General features: G+C 41.3%; 1 protein-coding gene across 2 annotated transcripts in view; it reads left to right on the forward strand.

Annotated features, from left to right (window-relative positions):
* The first annotated feature begins 4,012 nt into the window (after positions 1 to 4,012).
* Positions 4,013 to 18,422, forward strand: part of ube2wb (ubiquitin conjugating enzyme E2 Wb) — a 71,176-nt gene continuing 56,766 nt past the window's right edge. For both annotated transcript variants that reach the window (XR_013887716.1, XM_080194074.1), the window contains exons 1-2: positions 4,013 to 4,054; positions 5,207 to 5,298. Coding sequence is in view for 1 of the 2 variants with exons in the window: in XM_080194074.1 (XP_080050200.1) it covers positions 4,040 to 4,054; positions 5,207 to 5,298 (107 nt within the window). In the remaining variant the exon portion in view is untranslated. The remainder of the gene's footprint in view (positions 4,055 to 5,206; positions 5,299 to 18,422) is intronic.

The raw sequence follows: 18,422 nt of genomic DNA on the forward strand, positions 1-18,422 counted from the left end.
TTTGAAGGTGGCAGGACAAGGTGGTAAGACTACTCAAAATGCATAATGCATATGGAATCCCTTGATTTTGTAAGTAGAGGAATGGACATGGAGATTATGCTAACTAGCTTTTTAATTCTCTGGTTAGGCATCAGTTGGTATATTAGAACATAGAACACTACAGCACAAACAGGCCCTTTGGCCCACAAGTTACGCCGATCACATCAATACCTACCAATCCATAGACCTATCTATAACCCCCAATCCCATTAAATCCCATATACTCATCCAGAAGTCTTTTAAAAGACCCCAGCGAGTTCGCCTCCACCACCACTGACGGCAGCCGATTCCATTCACTCACCACCCTCTGAGTGAAAAACTTACCCCTGACATCACCTCTGTACTTGCTTCCCTGCACCTTAAATCTGTGTCCTCTCATAGCGACCATTTCAACCCGGGGAAATAGCCTCTGAGAATCCACCCTATCTATTCCTCTCAACATTTTATAAACCTCCATCGGGTCGCCTCTCAACCTTCGTCTCTCCAGGGAGAAGAGTCCCAGCTCCCTCAACCTATCTTCATAAGGCATGCCTCCCAATCCAGGCAACATCCTTGTAAATCTCCTCTGTACCCTTTCAATAGCTTCTACGTCCTTCCTATAGTGAGGCGACCAGAACTGCGCACAGTACTCCAAGTGGGGTCTGACAAGGGACTTACAAAGTTGCAGCATTACCTCCTGACTCCTAAACTCAATCCCTCGATTAATGAAGGCCAGTACACCATACGCCTTCTTGACTACATCCTCCACCTGCGAGGCCGATTTAAGAGTCCTGTAGACCGAGACCCCAAGATCCTTCTGCTCTTCAACACAGCTAAGACTCCTGCCCTTGATAGTGTACTTGTTCATCCCATTGGTTCTGCCAAAATGGACCACTACACATTTATCCGCGTTGAAGTCCATCTGCCACTTCTCCGCCCAGTCTTGCATCCTATTTATGTCCTGCTGCAACTTCTGACATCCTTCCAGACCATCCACAACACCACCGACCTTCGTGTCATCAGCGAACTTACTTACCCATCCCTCCACTTCCTCATCTAGGTCATTTATGAAAATGACAAACAGCAAGGGTCCTAGAACAGATCCCTGGGGCACTCCACTGGTGACTGACCTCCATGCGGAAAAAGACCCATCCACAACCACTCTCTGCCTTCTGCAGGCAAGCCAGTTCTGGATCCACAAGGCCAAAGGCCCTTGGATCCCATGCCCTCTCACCTTCGCAAGAAGTCTTGCATGGGGGACCCTATCAAACGCCTTGCTGAAGTCCATGTACACCACGTCCACTGCACTTCCTTCGTCAATGTGTTCAGTCACATTTTCGAAGAACTCAACTAGGCTCGTAAGGCACAACCTGCCGTTGACAAAACCATGCTGACTATTTCTGATAATGCTAAACCTCTCCAAATGCTCATAAATCTTGTCCCTCAGAAGCCTCTCCATCAGCTTACCAACCACAGAGGTCAGATTCACCGGTCAGTAATTTCCCGGGCTATCTCTGTTCTTGAAAATAGGAACCACATCCGCAATCCTCCAACCCTTTGGAACCTCTCCCGTCTCCATCGACGACGCAAAGATCATTGCCAGGGACTCTGCAATCACCTCCCTCACCTCCCACAGTAACCTGGGGTACATCCCATCTGGTCCCAGCGACTTATCTATCTTGATAGAATTCAAAAGTTCTAACACATCCTCTTCCTTAATATCCACATACTCAATCTTTTCCATCTGCTGCAAACCTGTAGCAAAATCTCCCAGATCAGTTTCCACCATGAATACTGAGGCAAAGTACTCATTAAGCACCTCTGCCATTTCTTCTGGTTCCACACAGACCTTTCCCCCTTCACCTTTTATAGGTCCGATCCCTTCTCTTCTCATCCTTTTACTTTTCACATATTTGTAGAAGGCCTTGGGATTCTCCTTAATCTTACCTGCCAAGGCCTTCTCATGACCCCTTCTGGCTCTCCTAATTTCCCTTTTAAGCTCCCTTTTATCCTTATACTCCTCTAGATCCTTAACATCTCCTAGCTCTCTGAACCTTTTGTATGCCTTCCTTTTCTTCCTTGCTAGGTTCACCACAGCCTTTGTGCACCACGGTTCCCGCGACCTACCAAAACCTCCTTGTCTCATCGGAACGTTGTCGTGCAGAGCTCCAGACAAACATTCCTTGAATATCCGCCACCTTCCTTCTGTACTTTTCCCCAAGAATGCCTCCTTCCAGTTTATTTGTCCAATTAACTTCCTGACATCTTCGTATTTCCCCTTACTCCAGACAAACACCTTCCTAGCCTGCCTGATCCTATCTCGTTCCAATGCAATTGTGAAGGAGATAGAATTATGATCACCATTCCCAAGATGCTCTCCCACCGAGAGATCCATCACCTGTCCTGGTTCATTCGCCAGTACCAGGTCAAGTACAGCCTCTCCTCTCGTAGGCTTATCCACGTACTGTGTCAGGAAACCTTCCTGAGCACACCTAACAAACTCCTCCCCATCCAAACCCCTTACCCTTGGGATATTCCAATCGATGTTTGGGAAATTGAAGTCTCCCATCACGACAACTCTGTTATTACTACATCTCTCTAGGATCTGTTTTCCTATCTGCACCTCAACTTCCCTGTCACTATTGGGCGGCCTATAGAATACACCCAGCAAAGTTATCGACCCTTTGCTGTTCCTAACTTCCACCCACAGAGACTCCATAGACAGTCCCTCCACGGCATCCTCCTTCTCTGCAGCCATGACACTGTCCCTGATCAACAGTGCCACTCCACCACCTCTTTTGCCTCCCTCCCTGTCCTTCCTGAAGCATCTGAATCCTGGCACCTGAAGTACCCAGTCCTGTCCCTGAGACATCCAAGTCTCCGCAATGGCCACCACATCACATTCCCAAGCAGCAATCCACGCCCTAAGCTCATCTACCTTATTTGCTACACTCCTGGCGTTAAAATAGATACACTTCAGCCCCTCAGTCTGGACATTTCCCTTCTCCACCACCTGCCTAACCTCCCTCTCATATTGCCTGCAGTCCTTCCCTACCTGGAAGCTAACCTCCTCGGTCCCAGTCTGGCTAATTCTGGGCACCATGCTCTAGGAAGAGTGTGAAGAACTTGGGGAATTTGCAAAGGATATTCAGTAGAATACCAGGGATAAATAACTTGAGTTAAGTGGCGAGATTAGAGAAGAAAAGATTTGATACGTTCAGAGAAAAAAGGTTAAGGGGAGACTTTATAGAGGTATTCCCTCTCAGACATGCTGCGGGCAGATTTAAAAGATCCCATGACACCATTTTAGAACATAGAACATTACAGCGCAGAAAAGGTCCTTTGGCCCTCGATGTTGCATTGATCTGTGAAACAATCTAAAGTGCATTCCAAGATCATCCATATGTTTATCCAAATGACCATTTAAATGCCCTTAATGTTGGCTTAACGCTGAAGAAGAGCTGACCAATATTTACCCCTCAATCAACATCCCCAAAACAGATTGTCTGATTATTATCACATTGCTGTTTGTGAGAGCTTGCTGTGCAGAGATTGTCTACTGCATTTCCTACATTGCAATAATGACAAGACTTAAAAAGGTACTTAATTGACTGTAAAGTGAATTGAGATGTCTGGTAGTTGTGAATGGGTATTATGTTCAGTATAGTGGGTATTATGTTCAGTACATTGGGTGTTTGTGTTCAGTACATTGGGTGTTGTGTTCAGGACAGTGGGCATTGTGTTCAGTACAGTGGGTATTGTGTTCAGTACAGTGGGTATTGTGTTCAATACTGTGGATATTGTGTTCAATACTGTGGATATTGTGTTTAGTACAGTGGACATTGTTTCAGTACAGCCGGTATTGCGTTCAGTGCTGTGCTGTGAGGGGGCTGCAGTGACAATGATCTGAGTGTCTCGGTTTGAAGCGCGCGCAGCTACTCTAGCCCCGCCCCATCGCGTGGGTGTCGTCATGACGCAATGACGTTGCGGGGCCAGGGGTGGGGGGGGAGGGGGTTCTATCATGGCGTCAATGCAGGTGAGAGTCTGAGCTGCCGGGCGACGCTTCACCGGGCTTCTTGTTGTTGTTGCTTTCTTTGATCGTGTTGTAGCCGCGGCGGAGGGGGAACGGGCCAGGTGATTCCCAGTACCTTGACCCCGTCTCCTGGGCGAGGGCCTGAAGTGAAGCGAGGGTCCCAGCTGTGCGGCCCGCTGTTATTTGTGTACATTTACAGATGTGTTTTCTCGGTGTGTGTGCGGCTGCTGAAACCGCGGTGGGAAAACCAGAGGATGGCGGCTTTCGGTGGGTGCTGATGTTAGTCTCCCGACGATGAGGCTAGGGAGTGGGAGGGGGACAGAATGACCCGTCGGGGACAGTTGGACTCAGCCATCTGTGTCTGCCCCCTGTTTCCATGCGTACAGGTGATCTGGTATCCTGTGAAGGTTACAGGTGCCAACGATACCTGCCGAGCGAGGCCCCCGCAGGGACAAGAGGCTGCGGACTCACCTCTGCCATCCTCATTCCTTTTATGACACGAGAAGTTGCTTCAATCTACTCGATTTCAATTTCAGGACCTGGGCTTTGTTTTTCTTTCTTACTTCCCCTTGGTGTGAAAGTGACCTGTCAAGGGTAAGATCTTGTGATTAAGCAGGCGTATCCTCGCATCAATAAACTTATAATTTACCGAACTTCTAAACTTGTAACAAGGAGACCAGGTGTGGACTGGCGCCTCATGTGTGTTTGTTTTCTCAGTTAAACTTTCATCAGTCCAGTAAATGAAAACAGGTGTTATATTTCACATCCTCATTTTTTTATTCATATCCCTTTTGAAAGCTGTAATTGAATAATTTAGCGCAAACTTTTTGTGCACATTATAATATACTAAACGCTACCAAATTTAATCTCTTGTATGAATCTAACGACAGTTGTATAGATTATGGCAATTGGTATTAATCAATAGTTAAGTCCATGAAAAGAATAACTACAGCATTAATTCAGGAAGATATAAAACTGAATGAAATTTTGCTTGGTATACTGCGCAATTGTATTCAATTACGTTAACTTTAAAGTGGATAATCAATTGCAACTGAGCCTTCAGAGAAATGAGGAGTTACTTTTGATAGTTATAACTCAATATGCACAATATTATAGATATACACTTTTTCTAACTATATGCATTTTCTCTATTAGAAGAGATTACAGAAGGAGCTAATGGCTTTGCAAAATGACCCACCTCCAGGAATGACTTTAAATGAGAAGAGTGTACAAAATTCAATTACACAGTATGTACTGATACTTGACTACTTTCATCTATTTCATTTGTGAAAAAAGGTAAAAGACAGGTACATTTGAAAAAGATCTTGACACTTTTACTGGAGCTGAGGGTCATTTGATTATCAAGACATGAACAGCATGTGTACACTCAGTTGGATAATTCACTATGTTTTAAGCTGAAGCCATATTTAAGAATGTTACAAAATACTCACTGGTTTGGACTATGATTTTAAATAACTTAAATTATTAATGTGATTATTTATATTTGTATATAATTTGCTGGACAGAAATCAAACTAGTGATTTTTTTAAAAATCTAGTTCAATAAACTGAGTTTGTATAATGACTTTTAAGAATGTTACTAATTTTGAATAGATTTCTGGAAATTTGAAAATCATAGAAAATACAAAGTAATTTTTGTTTTGTGGCTGTATATGACTGTATAGCGAAGTGGTTATATATGGTCAGTGTTTTTGCAATGTGGTTGTAATGTCCCATTTCAAAAATTAGGGTATAGTCCAGGTAGTATGTTTGTTTACCTAGACTTGAGAGTTTATCAATGTCTGATTATTTGTAGATGTAACTCTGATATGCTTCAGTTCTTGTGATTTGTATGTACTATTCATGGTTAAAAGAACATTACAGCACAGAACAGGCCCTTTGGCCCATCAAGTCTGTGTCACCACAGATGCCTCTCTCATTTAATTCCCTGCCTCTAAGTGGTCCATATCCCTTTATTCCCTGACTATTTATGTATTTATCCTGATGCCTCTTGAACATTGTTTAATCACTTAATCCTCCACCTTACCAAATGGTTTAGAACTGTATATAATCAACACTATAACTTGTAACACCTTTGTGCACCTGTTTTTCCTGGGACTTGGAATTTCTGATCAGTTTCACTTCCATATGGATCATGTGTAAGTCATGAGTTGAATTTTCAGTTCTGAAATACCTAACTTGCAGAGTCATGCAATGGAGTATATAGAGTCATTTATATTATAAAAATCTCTTGTGATGCAGAAATGATCTTGCAAGTGATCATCGATTTTAGTATATTATGCTGACTGTACAGATTTCTTGGAAGGAACATATTATTAAAGCTGTTGTACTTATGCAGTCAGTTACTAAACTATAATTGAAAGAAAATGGAGTCCACAATCCTATTAATTTAGAAAGTTTATAAGTGTATGGTGCAAATATTTCATTTGAATATTCAGATCTAGTGTTATAAAAGATAGTTGGCATTGGTTCCGTAGTAAAGAAAATTATTTTGATTTGCCAGGTAGTTGTTGCATTATAATTGGTCAACGGATAGAAAACAGAGCAGATCGTTCTCAGGTTGGAAGGCTGTTCGCAATGTATACTGATGTTTTGGAAGTGGAGACCAAATGTAATATTTCCGAGTTTGCTGATGACATAAAAATGAATTTATAACAAATGCAGAGTATTTCTTAAATGGAGAGAGATTGCGAAGTGTTGATGTCCAAAGGGGCCAGGTAACCTTGTTGATAAATCACTGAAAGCTAACATGCAGGTGCAGAATGCAGTGAGGTAGGTGTATGCTATAGTTGACCTTTATTACAAGAGGATTTGAGTACAAGAATAAGGACGTTTTGCTGCAATTGTGCAGAGCCTTGAAGACTGCACCTGGTGTATTGTACTTCATACCTAATATACTTGCCATAGAGGGAATGCAGCAGAGGCACACTGATCTTTGAGATAGTGGGATTGTCTTATCAGGAAATATTAAGGAGACTGGGTCTATGTGCTATAGAGTTTAGAAGAATGAGTGATGATCTCATTGAAGCATAGAAAATTCTTTTGGGGTTCAGCAGGGTAGGTGGAGGAAGGCTAAAGGCGAAATACTGCAGGTGCTGGAATCTGAAACGAAAACAGAAAATGCTGGAAAAACTCAGCAGGTCTGACATCTGTGGAGAGAGAATAAAACCAACATTTCGAGTCAGGATGACCCTTCGTCAGTTCGAAGAATGTTGTGCCTGGATGGGCAATCTAGAACCAGGGAACACAGTCTCTGAATAAGAATTAGGCTATTTAGACCTGAGATGAGGAAGAATTTCTTCACTTTGAGGATAGTGAATCTTTGGAATTCTTTACCTCAGAGGGTTATGGAGGCTCAGTCGTTGTGTATAGTCAAGATAAAGATCAATAGCTTTCTGGATATTGAAGATACCAAGGGAAACGGGCATAGTGGGAAAATGGCAATAAGGTGATCAATCGTGACCTAGTTGAATGGAGGAGCTCTATCCTCCACTTTACTATGTATTTGAAGCACCTGAGAGTTTCTGAGACTTTACAATGTGAGTATGTTATAGTTGATTGAAAAATAGAAACCATATTGTTTTAAAGTTTATTAGTGTCACAAGTAGGTTTACACTGCAATGAAGTTACTGTGAAAACCCCCTAGTTGCCTCACCAGTGCCTGTTTGGGTACACAGAGAATTTAGCATGGCCAATGCACCTGACATGCACATCTTTCGGAGTGAGAGGAAACCAGAGCACCCAGAGGAAACCCATGCAGCCACGAGAGGAAAGTGCAGACTCCACACTGTGACCCAAGCTGGCAGTTGAACCCGGGTCCTTGGCGCCATGAGGCAGCAGTGTTAACTGCTGTGCTACCATGTCGCCTGTGTTGAAATTTGATGCATTGTTTCGGTGGATTAATTATTTGACTAAAATTTCCGGTACAGTCATTAAAGTATTCTGCTGTCTTTGGTAATGACTATTTGTTAGTCATTATTTTCAAGACTTTGAATTAAACGAGACTTAATTTCAGTTTAAGCAAAATTGGCTTAACCAAAGTTTTTTTTTAAACATCTGTATTTGAAAATAGAATCTGGAATCTAGACCAAATGCAGCCTTGTCAGGAAGCCCAGTACATTCTGTACTTTGAAAGAAGTCAAATAACCAATTAGCATTTTAAAAAATCTTTTGTAGATAATAAACTTTAATTTTCTTTGGTAGAAGCTGAATGCAAGTTGGAGTTAATTTTCACTCATATGCTCAGTGTGGTGGAAAAGATATGATTGCTTTCATTTTTTTGATACTTTTTCTGCATTTCAGATGAGCTGAAAGGAACTGATCACCACAGTTTCATTCAACAAAATATCAAATTGTACTACTTAAAAATGAATAACTTGTATGAGTGAAATTACAGCAACCTAAGTTAGTGTTTGATGGAAACAAAAATCTACATTGGGACTGGTTAATAAGTCATGTGATTTAACTTTAGGAACCAATTTAATTTTTAGTGTCCACAGATGGTACTGTACCAACTGAGTTTTCCAACATTTTCTGTTTTTGTTTCAAATTTCAAACATCTTCAGCACTTTGCTTTAATTTTTAGCATAATGGAAGCAAAGGGCTGTGAACTATGAATGTTTTTGTGGTTGAGCCTAGAAACATTTGGGACTATACGACCTTAAAACATTTAGTGAAGGATGCCATTCATCCACTGTTTTTATGCCAGCTCTTTCAAAGAGCTACCTGCATATTCACACTTGACTGCTCTTTCCACATATCCATGCAAACTTTTCAACTTTAAATATTTACCTAATATTCTTTTGAAAGTTGTTCTACAGTCTATTTCCCCTTCCTTTTCAGGAAGTGCATTTCAAATAAGAACTTGCATAATTTTCCCCCCCCCATTGCTGTTGGATGTTGTTCTCGTTATGTTTACCTTTCACAGTGTCCCCTCTGGTTACTGACTCTTTTATCACTAGAAACTGTTTCTCACTTACTCTGTCAAAGTAATTGTTAACACATCTTACAAGTTGTTGTTTAACCTTCTCAGGTTGAAGAAAAACACCCCATGTTTCTCCATACAATTGGAATGTTCATCTCTGTTACCATTCTATAAATCACCTCGACACCTCTCTAGGTCTTGACATCCTTCTGAAAGTGCAGTGCCCACTATTGACCTCAATATTTCAACCACTGACTGGTAAATGTTTAGCCTAATTTCGTTGCTTTTGTACTCTATGCCTCTATTTATAAAATCCTGTCTGCCATTAAAAGCATTTTCAACTTACCCTGTCACCTTCAAAGAATTTGTGTATATATGCGGTCAGATTACTCTGCCCCTGCAGCTCCTTTAAAAATTGTATCATTTAGTTTATGTTCCTTTTATTCTCCCCGTCCCAGCCTCCCAAAGCTAATCATTTCACACTTCTCTGCATTAAACATTATCTGTTGTGTCTTTCTGAAGACCTGTGCTATGCTCCTCACTATTTACTACACTTGAGTTTGGTTTATCTGAAAATTTTGAATTTATAGCCAAGTTGAGGCCAATGTATGTATCTTGTACATCTAAACTACACATTTCTGTCTAGTTGAGAACAAGTAATCATTACATTCTGTCCCTTAACCAATTTTGCATTAATGAAATTTCTGTCTCTAATAGTAAGGACTTCAGTTTTTGTAAGAAATCTATTATGTGATATTTTGACAAAGGCCTTATGAGGATCAATTGCATGTAACCATCCACATTACTTCCGTCAATCTGCTCCTTTACTTCATCAAAGAACAAACTTGAGTTAGTCATTATTTGCTCTCAATAAATCTGTGTTGACTTTCATTTACTGACTCATATTTTTCCAAATGACAATTAATTTTATCTCATTATTGTTTTCAAAAGTTTCCCCACCACTGACAATGGGCTAGTTGGCTTGTATTTGCCCAGTTTAGCCCCCTCCTTTTATCTGAATCGTGGTAAATCTGGCAGCACTCCTGTATCTAAGGAGAGATGGGGAGGAGTTTGTTAGGTGTGTTCAGGAGGGTTTCCTGACGCAGTATGTGGACAAGCCTACGAGGGGAGAGGCTGTACTTGACCTGGTACTGGCGAATGAACCAGGGCAGGTGATGGATCTTTCGGTAGGAGAGCATCTTGGATATGGTGACCATAATTCTATCTCCTTCACAATTGCGTTGGAACGAGATAGGATCAGGCAGGCTAGGAAGGTGTTTGTCTGGGGTAAGGGGAGATACGAAGAAGTCAGGAAGTTACTTGGACAAATAAACTGGAAGGAGGCGTTCTTAGGGAAAAGTACCGAAGGAAGGTGGCAGATATTCAAGGAATGTGTGTCTGGAGCTCTGAATGACAACGTTCCGATGAGACGAGGGGGGTTTGGTGGGTCGAGGGAACCGTGGTGCACAAAGGATGTGTTGAACCTAGTCAGGAAGAAAAGGAAGGTGTACAAGAGGTTCAGGGAATTAGGAGTTGTTAAAGATCTTGAGGAGTATAAGGACTGTAGGAGGGAACTTAAAAGGGAAATTAGGAGAGCCAGAAGGGGTCATGAGAAGACCTTGGCGAGTAAGATTAAGGAGAATCCCAAGGCCTTCTATAAATATGTGAAAGGTAAAAGGATAAGAAGAGAAGGGATAGGACCGATAAAAGGTGAGGGGGGAAAGGTTTGTGTGGAACCAGAAGAAATGGCGGAGGTGCTTAACGAGTACTTCGCCTCAGTATTCACGGTGGAAGCCGATCTGGGAGATTTTGTTATGGATTTGCAGCAGATGGAAAGGATTGAGTACGTGAATATTAAGGAGGAGGATGTGTTGGAACTTTTGAATTCTATCAAGGTAGATAAGTCGCCGGGACCAGATGGGATGTACCCCAGGATACTGTGGGAGGCGAGGGAAGAGATTGCAGAGCCCCTGGCGATGATCTTTGCGTCGTCAATGGAGACGGGAGAGGTTCCAGAGGATTGGAGGATTGCGGATGTAGTTCCTATTTTTAAGAAAGGGAACAGAGATAGCCCGGGAAATTACCGACCGGTGAGTCTGACCTCAGTGGTTGGTAAGCTGATGGAGAGGCTTCTGAGGGACAAGATTTACGAACATTTGGAGAGGTTTGACATGATCAGGAATAGTCAGCATGGATTTGTCAAGGGCAGGTCGTGCCTTACAAGCCTAGTTGAGTTCTTCGATAATGTGACTGAACACATTGACGAAGGAAGTGCCGTGGACGTAGTGTACGTGGACTTCAGCAAGGCGTTTGATAAGGTCCCCCATGCAAGACTTCTTGAGAAGGTGAGAGGGCATGGGATCCAAGGGCCTTTGGCCTTGTGGATCCAGAACTGGCTTGCCTGCAGAAGGCAGAGAGTGGTTGTGGATGGGGCTTTTTCTGAATGGAGGTCAGTCACCAGCGGAGTGCCTCAAGGATCTGTTCTGGGACCCTTGTTGTTTGTCATTTTCATAAATGACCTGGATGAGGAAGTGGAGGGATGGGTAAGTAAGTTCGCTGATGACACGAAGGTCGGTGGTGTTGTGGATGATCTGGAAGGATGGCAAAAGTTGCAGCAGGACATAGATAGGATGCAGGACTGGGCGGAGAAGTGGCAGATGGACTTCAACGCGGATAAATGTGTTGTCGTCCATTTTGGCAGAACCAACGGGATGAACGAGTACACTATTAAGGGCAGAAGTCTGAGTAGTGTTGAGGAGCAGAAGGATCTTGGGGTCCGGGTCCACAGGACTCTTAAATCGGCCTCGCAGGTGGAGGAGGTGGTCAAGAAGGCGTATGGTGTACTGGCCTTCATTAATCGAGGGATTGAGTTTAGGAGTCGGGAGGTAATGCTGGAACTTTATAAGACCCTTGTCAGGCCTCATTTGGAGTATTGTGCGCAGTTCTGGTCGCCTCACTATAGGAAAGATGTAGAAGCTATTGAAAGGGTGCAGAGGAGATTTACAAGGATGTTGCCTGGACTGGGAGGCATGCCTTATGAAGTTAGGTTGAGGGAGCTGGGACTCTTTTCCCTGGAGAGACGAAGGTTGAGAGGCGACCTGATAGAAGTTTACAAAATGTTGAGAGGAATAGATAGGGTGGACTCTCAGAGGCTATTTCCCCGGTTTGAAATGGTCGCTACGTGAGGACACAGATTTAAGGTGCGGGGAGGGAGGTTCAGAAGTGATGTTAGGGGTAAGTTTTTCACTCAGAGGGTGGTGAGTGAATGGAATCGGCTGCCGTCAGTGGTGGTGGAGGCGAACTCGCTGGGGTCTTTTAAAAGACTTCTGGATGAGTATATGGGGTTTAATGAGATTGAGGGTTATAGATAGGTCTGTAGGTTGGTAGGTGATGTGGTCGGCGCAACTTGTGGGCCGAAGGGCCTGTTTGTGCTGTAGTGTTCTATGTTCTATGTTCTATGTTCTAATTGGAAAGTCATGGCCAGAGACGCCTCAATTTCCAACCTTGGTTCCAATGGAAACCTGGCTCATACATCTGAATTTCATATTGCTGGCCTTTTGTTTTTTGTCCTGTTCTATTTTCTCTATCCGCTCAATTGATGTTACGATGGCAGCATTCTCTTTAGGAACAGTGGGTTAAAACTAGTGATCATTTAGTACTGTAACCAAACCCTCTGCCTCCAGAAGATAGCTTCCTTTGGTCCCTAATCGGTCCTACCCATATATAAAATATGTTTTAGGTTCTATTTTATGTTACCTACTGATCTCTTTATACACTCTCTGCTCCTCTTAGTTATTTTTCAGTTCTCCCCATACTTTGCGTATTTGGTTTGGTTCTTCAAATCAATTGTAAATCTGCTAAGCAAGTGTACAGATTTGTTATAATACGGAAAAGATGTTGGTTTCTTAGCATCAATTAAGGCTGTTGAGTATCAAGATTTCTCTTCCATGATAAATTAATTAATTTTCCTTGCTTTCAATTTGCAGCCAGAGTTTATTTTGCATAAATTAGATTTTTATTTACTTGTGTATCCCAATGTGCTAGTTGTCTTAACTGCTGACAGTGTTACCTGAGTGATTTGGGTTGCTGTCATTCGCAAAATAAGAAAATGAAATGGTGTTGGTACATTTCTTTTCAGTTAAAGCTCACAAAGGTAACTCCATTGTTAAAAGTGAGATGATGCAGTCTGAGATTCAGCATTGACTGTTATTGTTTTTGAAATGTTTGTATATAATTTTGAGAACTTAAGTAACTTTTAACAGTAGTACCATTTTAAACTGATCATTCTGATTCTGGCCTTGAATTGTATTTTACAATGATCATGGGTACGTGAGAACGCAGGAAAAGAATATACCATTCAGTCTGTCAAACCCAGTCTGCCATTCAGCTAAATCATAGCTGCCCCAACTCCATTTAATATGTTATGTTCCATTTCATTTGATAACGTTACCCAACAAATAAACAATCCATTGATTTTGACCTCGAAAATTTCACTTGACCCAGTATTTTCAGCATTTTGTGGAGTGTACCAAACTCATCCTCATTTCATTCCTGAGTAGCCTAATTCTGAATTTAAGATTATGCTCTCTTAGTCTAATACAGATACGAAATATACAGTGGCAGAACCGTTAAGAGTATTGATAGGCAGAGAGATCTGGGTGTACAGGTACACAGTTCACTGAAAGTGGCAAAATCAAGAAGGCACACGGCATGCTTGCCTTCATCAGCTGGAGAATTGAGTTTAAAAATTGGCAAGTCAAGTTGTAGCTTGATAGAATTGTAGTTAGGCCGCACTTGAAATATAGTGTTCAATTTTGGTTGCCACACTAATAGAAAGATGTGAAGGTTTTGGAGGGGGTACGGTAAAGATTTCCCAGGATGTTGCCTGGTATAGAGGGTATTAGCTATGAGGAGAGGTTGGAGAAACTTGGTTTGTTCTCACTGGAACAACGGAGGTTGCGGGGTGACCTGATAGAAGTTTACAAGATTGAGGGGCAGGGACAGAGTGGATAGTCAGAAGCTTTTTCCCAACCTGGAAGAGTCACTTACTAGGGGGCATAGGTTTAAGGTGCGAGGGGCAAAGTTTTTAAAGGGGATGTACGAGGCAAGTTTTTTTTACACAGTGGTGGGTTGCCTCGAACTCGCTGCCTTGGGAGATAGTGGAAGCAGATATAATAGTGAGTTTTAAGGGGTGTCTAAATAAATATATGAATAGGATGGAAATAGAGGAATATGGTCTCCGGAAGGTTTGGGGATTTTTGTTCATTCGGGCAGCATAGTCAGTGCAGGCTTGGAGGCCGAAGGGCCTGTTCCTGTGCTGAATTTTTTTTTGTTCTTTGTTCTCTGTTCTTTCTGGATCGTCTCCACAGAAGATATAGGTTATAGGTTCTCTGTTTCTGCCCTATTGACTCCTTTTATCATTTATATACCTGATTGGTGCACTCTTGATGTTCTATACTCTAGGTTGCAAGTCATGTTTATGCAAGCCTCTGAATTTATCTCTGGTAGTGTTGTGCTGAACCTACACTGTATGACTTCTCAGGCCAGGATATCTTTCCTGAAGTTTGGTGCCCAAAGCTGATCTCCAGATTGGGTCTTGCCATTGTTCTGAAGAGCTGAAGCATCACTCATTCGCTTTTAAATGGCAACATTGTTCAGATTAGGCTAGAATTCCATTAGTCATCTTGATTTTTTTATTTGTGCTGTGAACAAGTTTTCATGATTTGTGTAAGTGGACATCCAAATTCCTTAGCTCCTAATCTCTCACTTAAAATCTTCTGGTTTCTTTCTGAGAACCATAATAGATAACTTCACATTGCACTCCATTTGCCATCATTTGCGCCATTCAGTGCTTGCTATTTCTATTCACACATCCTACTATGCTTCCTAACTAGGTGTCAGATATAAACTTTGATAACAATTACCTTCATTCAGAATATTAAATATATGGTGAAAATCTGATGTCCCAAGTACCAATATTACAACCCAGTAATCAGAAGACATTTGTTTTATCTATTCTCACAGCCAATACCATGATTTTTTTCCTTTTTTGCTGATATAGTCACCATCTAGATACTTGTTCAAAAACCAACTGTTCAAGTCAACATAGCCTTCCCTTTACAAATCCATTCTTACTCTGAACGTTTCATAGTTGAATGCTCATTCATTCTTGTTTGTGACAGATTCAAGTAACTAATGTATAATTGATAGTTCTATATCAGCATGTTACACAAAGTTTTAAGAAACATCCATTTTATAGTTTTTCAATGTTCAAAAGGGTTTAATAGAAAGATTGAGTTACAATTTTCTAATATTTGCAATTCCGATTTTTTTACAAGTGAAGTCTCTTAATCTGTTGAAGCTTTATAAACTGTTGAATGAGCACAAATTATTTTAATTATCTTTATTAGCAAGATGTTACAAATATAAGTGCAAGAGAGATTTGAACATTCGTTATCAGAATACTGACTCGGGTGCCTGTGATTTCTTAGGACCTGTGCATAATTTTGCAGAGTTATATACAATTTTATTAAATCTGCAGGCTAGAATTTTCTAAAATAAGCTTCTCTATTAATAAGAGCACATTGTTTCTAGAGAATTGTGGCAAGGTGGCACAGTGGTTAGCACTGCTATCTCATGGTGCCAGGGACCCGTGTTCAATTCCCAGCTTGGATCACTGTCAGTGTGGGGTCTGCACATTCTCCCTGTGTCTGTTTGGGTTTCCTCCAGGTAGTCCAGTTTCCTCCCACAGTCCAAAGATGTGTAGGTTAGGTTGATTTGTCCCTTAGTGTCAGGGGATTAGCAGGGTAAATAAGTGGAGATAGGGCCTGGGTGGGATTGTGGTCAGTGCAGGCTCGATGGGCCAAATGGCCTCCTTCTGCACTGTAGGGAATCTATTATTCTATTCTGTTATGATTCTAAGTGGCTCACTTTCCACAGGGTGGTGCTTGCAGTTTTTATTGTAGGGGAAAGGATGGCTAGAATTTTTTTAAACAAGTCCTTAATTCCAACTTGCACTTACTAATTTTAGGTTTTCAAATTTAGGAATTTCAAGTTTTTTTGCATGAAAACAGTAATAATTAAACTTCCGGCAGCTGCGGTGTTTGTACACTTGATTCAGTTTTTTTGTGATATAAGAGAACAGCCATTTCAAGTTTAATTCATGGAAGTGATCTCTGATGTGAAAGCAAGAGTTTCAGTACATTAAAATATGACTTTGTATAATAGACAGTCACTCTTTATAAATACTTAGATGAGGAGTTGGTAAAAGTTTTTGAGTATGTTTTTATTTCCTCCTTGTGCTTTATAACAGGTCATTTTATAAAATAACGTAAGTAAGTAAGTTGTAGCTATAATCAATGATTACACTTCCAGCTGTATTTTGATTCTTAGATTTAATGAATGAATTTGGAGAATGTCCATGCATGTTGTAATTTAGAGACTGCATTCTTTGCTGCTGTATGAAAAAAATCAATTCTTTGACATATTTTATTATCCACTCACTGAAATTGGAAGGTCAGATTTCCTATTTTTAGAGCTCTGCTTTGCTTCAGGTATGATATTTAATAATTGTAAGCAAATTTATATATTTTCCTTTTAATCAGAAGGAAAAGTACTGCAAACATCCAGCGTTTTTTTTTAGATATTTTATTCAGTCATGGAATGCGGATGTTGATGGGTAGGCCAGCTTTTATTGCTCATCTCTAATTGCCTGACGGTGGTGGTGTGTGCCTTCTTGAACTGCTGCAGTCCATGTGGTGTAGATACACTCACAGTGCTGTGAGAGTGTTTCAGGATTTTGACCCAGTGACAGAGGATGATATATTTCCAAGTCAAGATGGTGAGTGATTTGGAGGGGAACATCCAGTTGGTGGTGTGCCTGTATGTCTGCTGCCCTTGTATTTGTACTTCTACATTATAATGGTTGTAGGTTTGGAAGGTTCTGTCTAAGGAGACTTGGTGAGTTTAGCACTCCAGCCAATGAAGATACGGAATCTATGACCAATTTCTTTTAGTTTATTTTATTAGTGGTACTTGTATGCATTTATTATTTCATGCTACACCCATACCACATGCAGTATGAAGGTAATATAAGTTAATAGGTGGTTGAGTTTATTTGATGCATAAATTGAGCCTAGAATTTCAAACACGGGGTTAACAAATGTAATATATGTAGTTCATAGGATCTTTCCAAAGCATTTTTTTAATTTTCACAGATCAGTGATTATGTCATTTACTGCTGTTTTACAGAAGAAATAAGAGCAGATCATATAGCCCATCAAGTCTGCTCTATCATTTAATATGATCATGGCTGAACTTGGGCTTCAACTTCACTTTTCTGCCTACTCCTATCTCCCTTGATTCCCTGTGAGAACAAAAGTGTTTTACGCCCAGCCAGGAGAAACAGGATCTTAACATCTAGCCTGTCAAACTCATTCATAATCTTGAATGTTTCAAAAAGGTCATCTCCCATTCTTCTGAACATCAGAGAGCATGAACTCAGTTTACTCAGCCTTTCGTTATTACATAGAAACTAGAAGTAGGAGTAGACTGTTTGGCTCTTCAAGTCTGCTCCAGCGCTCATCTTGATCATGGCTGATCACTGAATTCAATTTCCTGATCGCACACGCGCGCGCACCCCCCACCACCACCACCACCACCACCACCACCACCACCACCACCACCAGCAGCCCTGCCTTCCTCCCATATCCATGATTCCTTTAGCCCCAAGAGCTATGGGTTGATGGGTTTTTGATAAGCGAGGGGATTAAGGGTTATGGGGAGAGGGTGGGAATGTGGAACTGAGACACGACAGATCAGCCATGATCTTATTGAATGGCGGGGCAGGCTCGAAGGGCTGGATGGCCTACTCCTGCTCCTATTTCTTATGTTCTTATATATCTAATTTCTTCTTGATATCAGACGTTATGGACTCAACTACATTTGGTGGTAGTGAATTCCACATATTCACCACTCTCTGGGTGAGGGAATTTCTCTTCACCTCAGTTTTGAAAAGTTTACCCCTTATCCTCAAACTGTGACCCCTAGTTCTTGACTCCCTGACCATTGAGTGCATTCTTTTTGAATCCACTCTGTCTAATCCTGCTTAAAATTTTATAAGTTTCTATGACAGGGGACAGCCCTTTAATCCCAAGAATCAATCTGAGTCTTTGCAATACTAACTCCAATGCAAATAAATACTTTAAATAGGGAGACTAAAATGGCACACAGCATTCCAGTTGTGATCTCAGTGAAGCTCTGCACAATTGCAACAAGGCTTTTCTATTCTTATAACCCAACCCCCTTGCAATAAAGGCATGCCATTTGTTTTCCTAATTGCCTGCTGTACCTGCAAGCTTTTGTGTGTTCCATGTATGAGAAAACATAATTCTCTCTGAAAATCAACACTTAAAAGTTTTTAAAAAAA

The sequence above is a fragment of the Carcharhinus amblyrhynchos genome, chromosome 8, assembly GCF_965287045.1.
Source record: "Carcharhinus amblyrhynchos chromosome 8, sCarAmb.v2.hapA, whole genome shotgun sequence".
Lineage (NCBI taxonomy): Eukaryota > Metazoa > Chordata > Chondrichthyes > Carcharhiniformes > Carcharhinidae > Carcharhinus > Carcharhinus amblyrhynchos.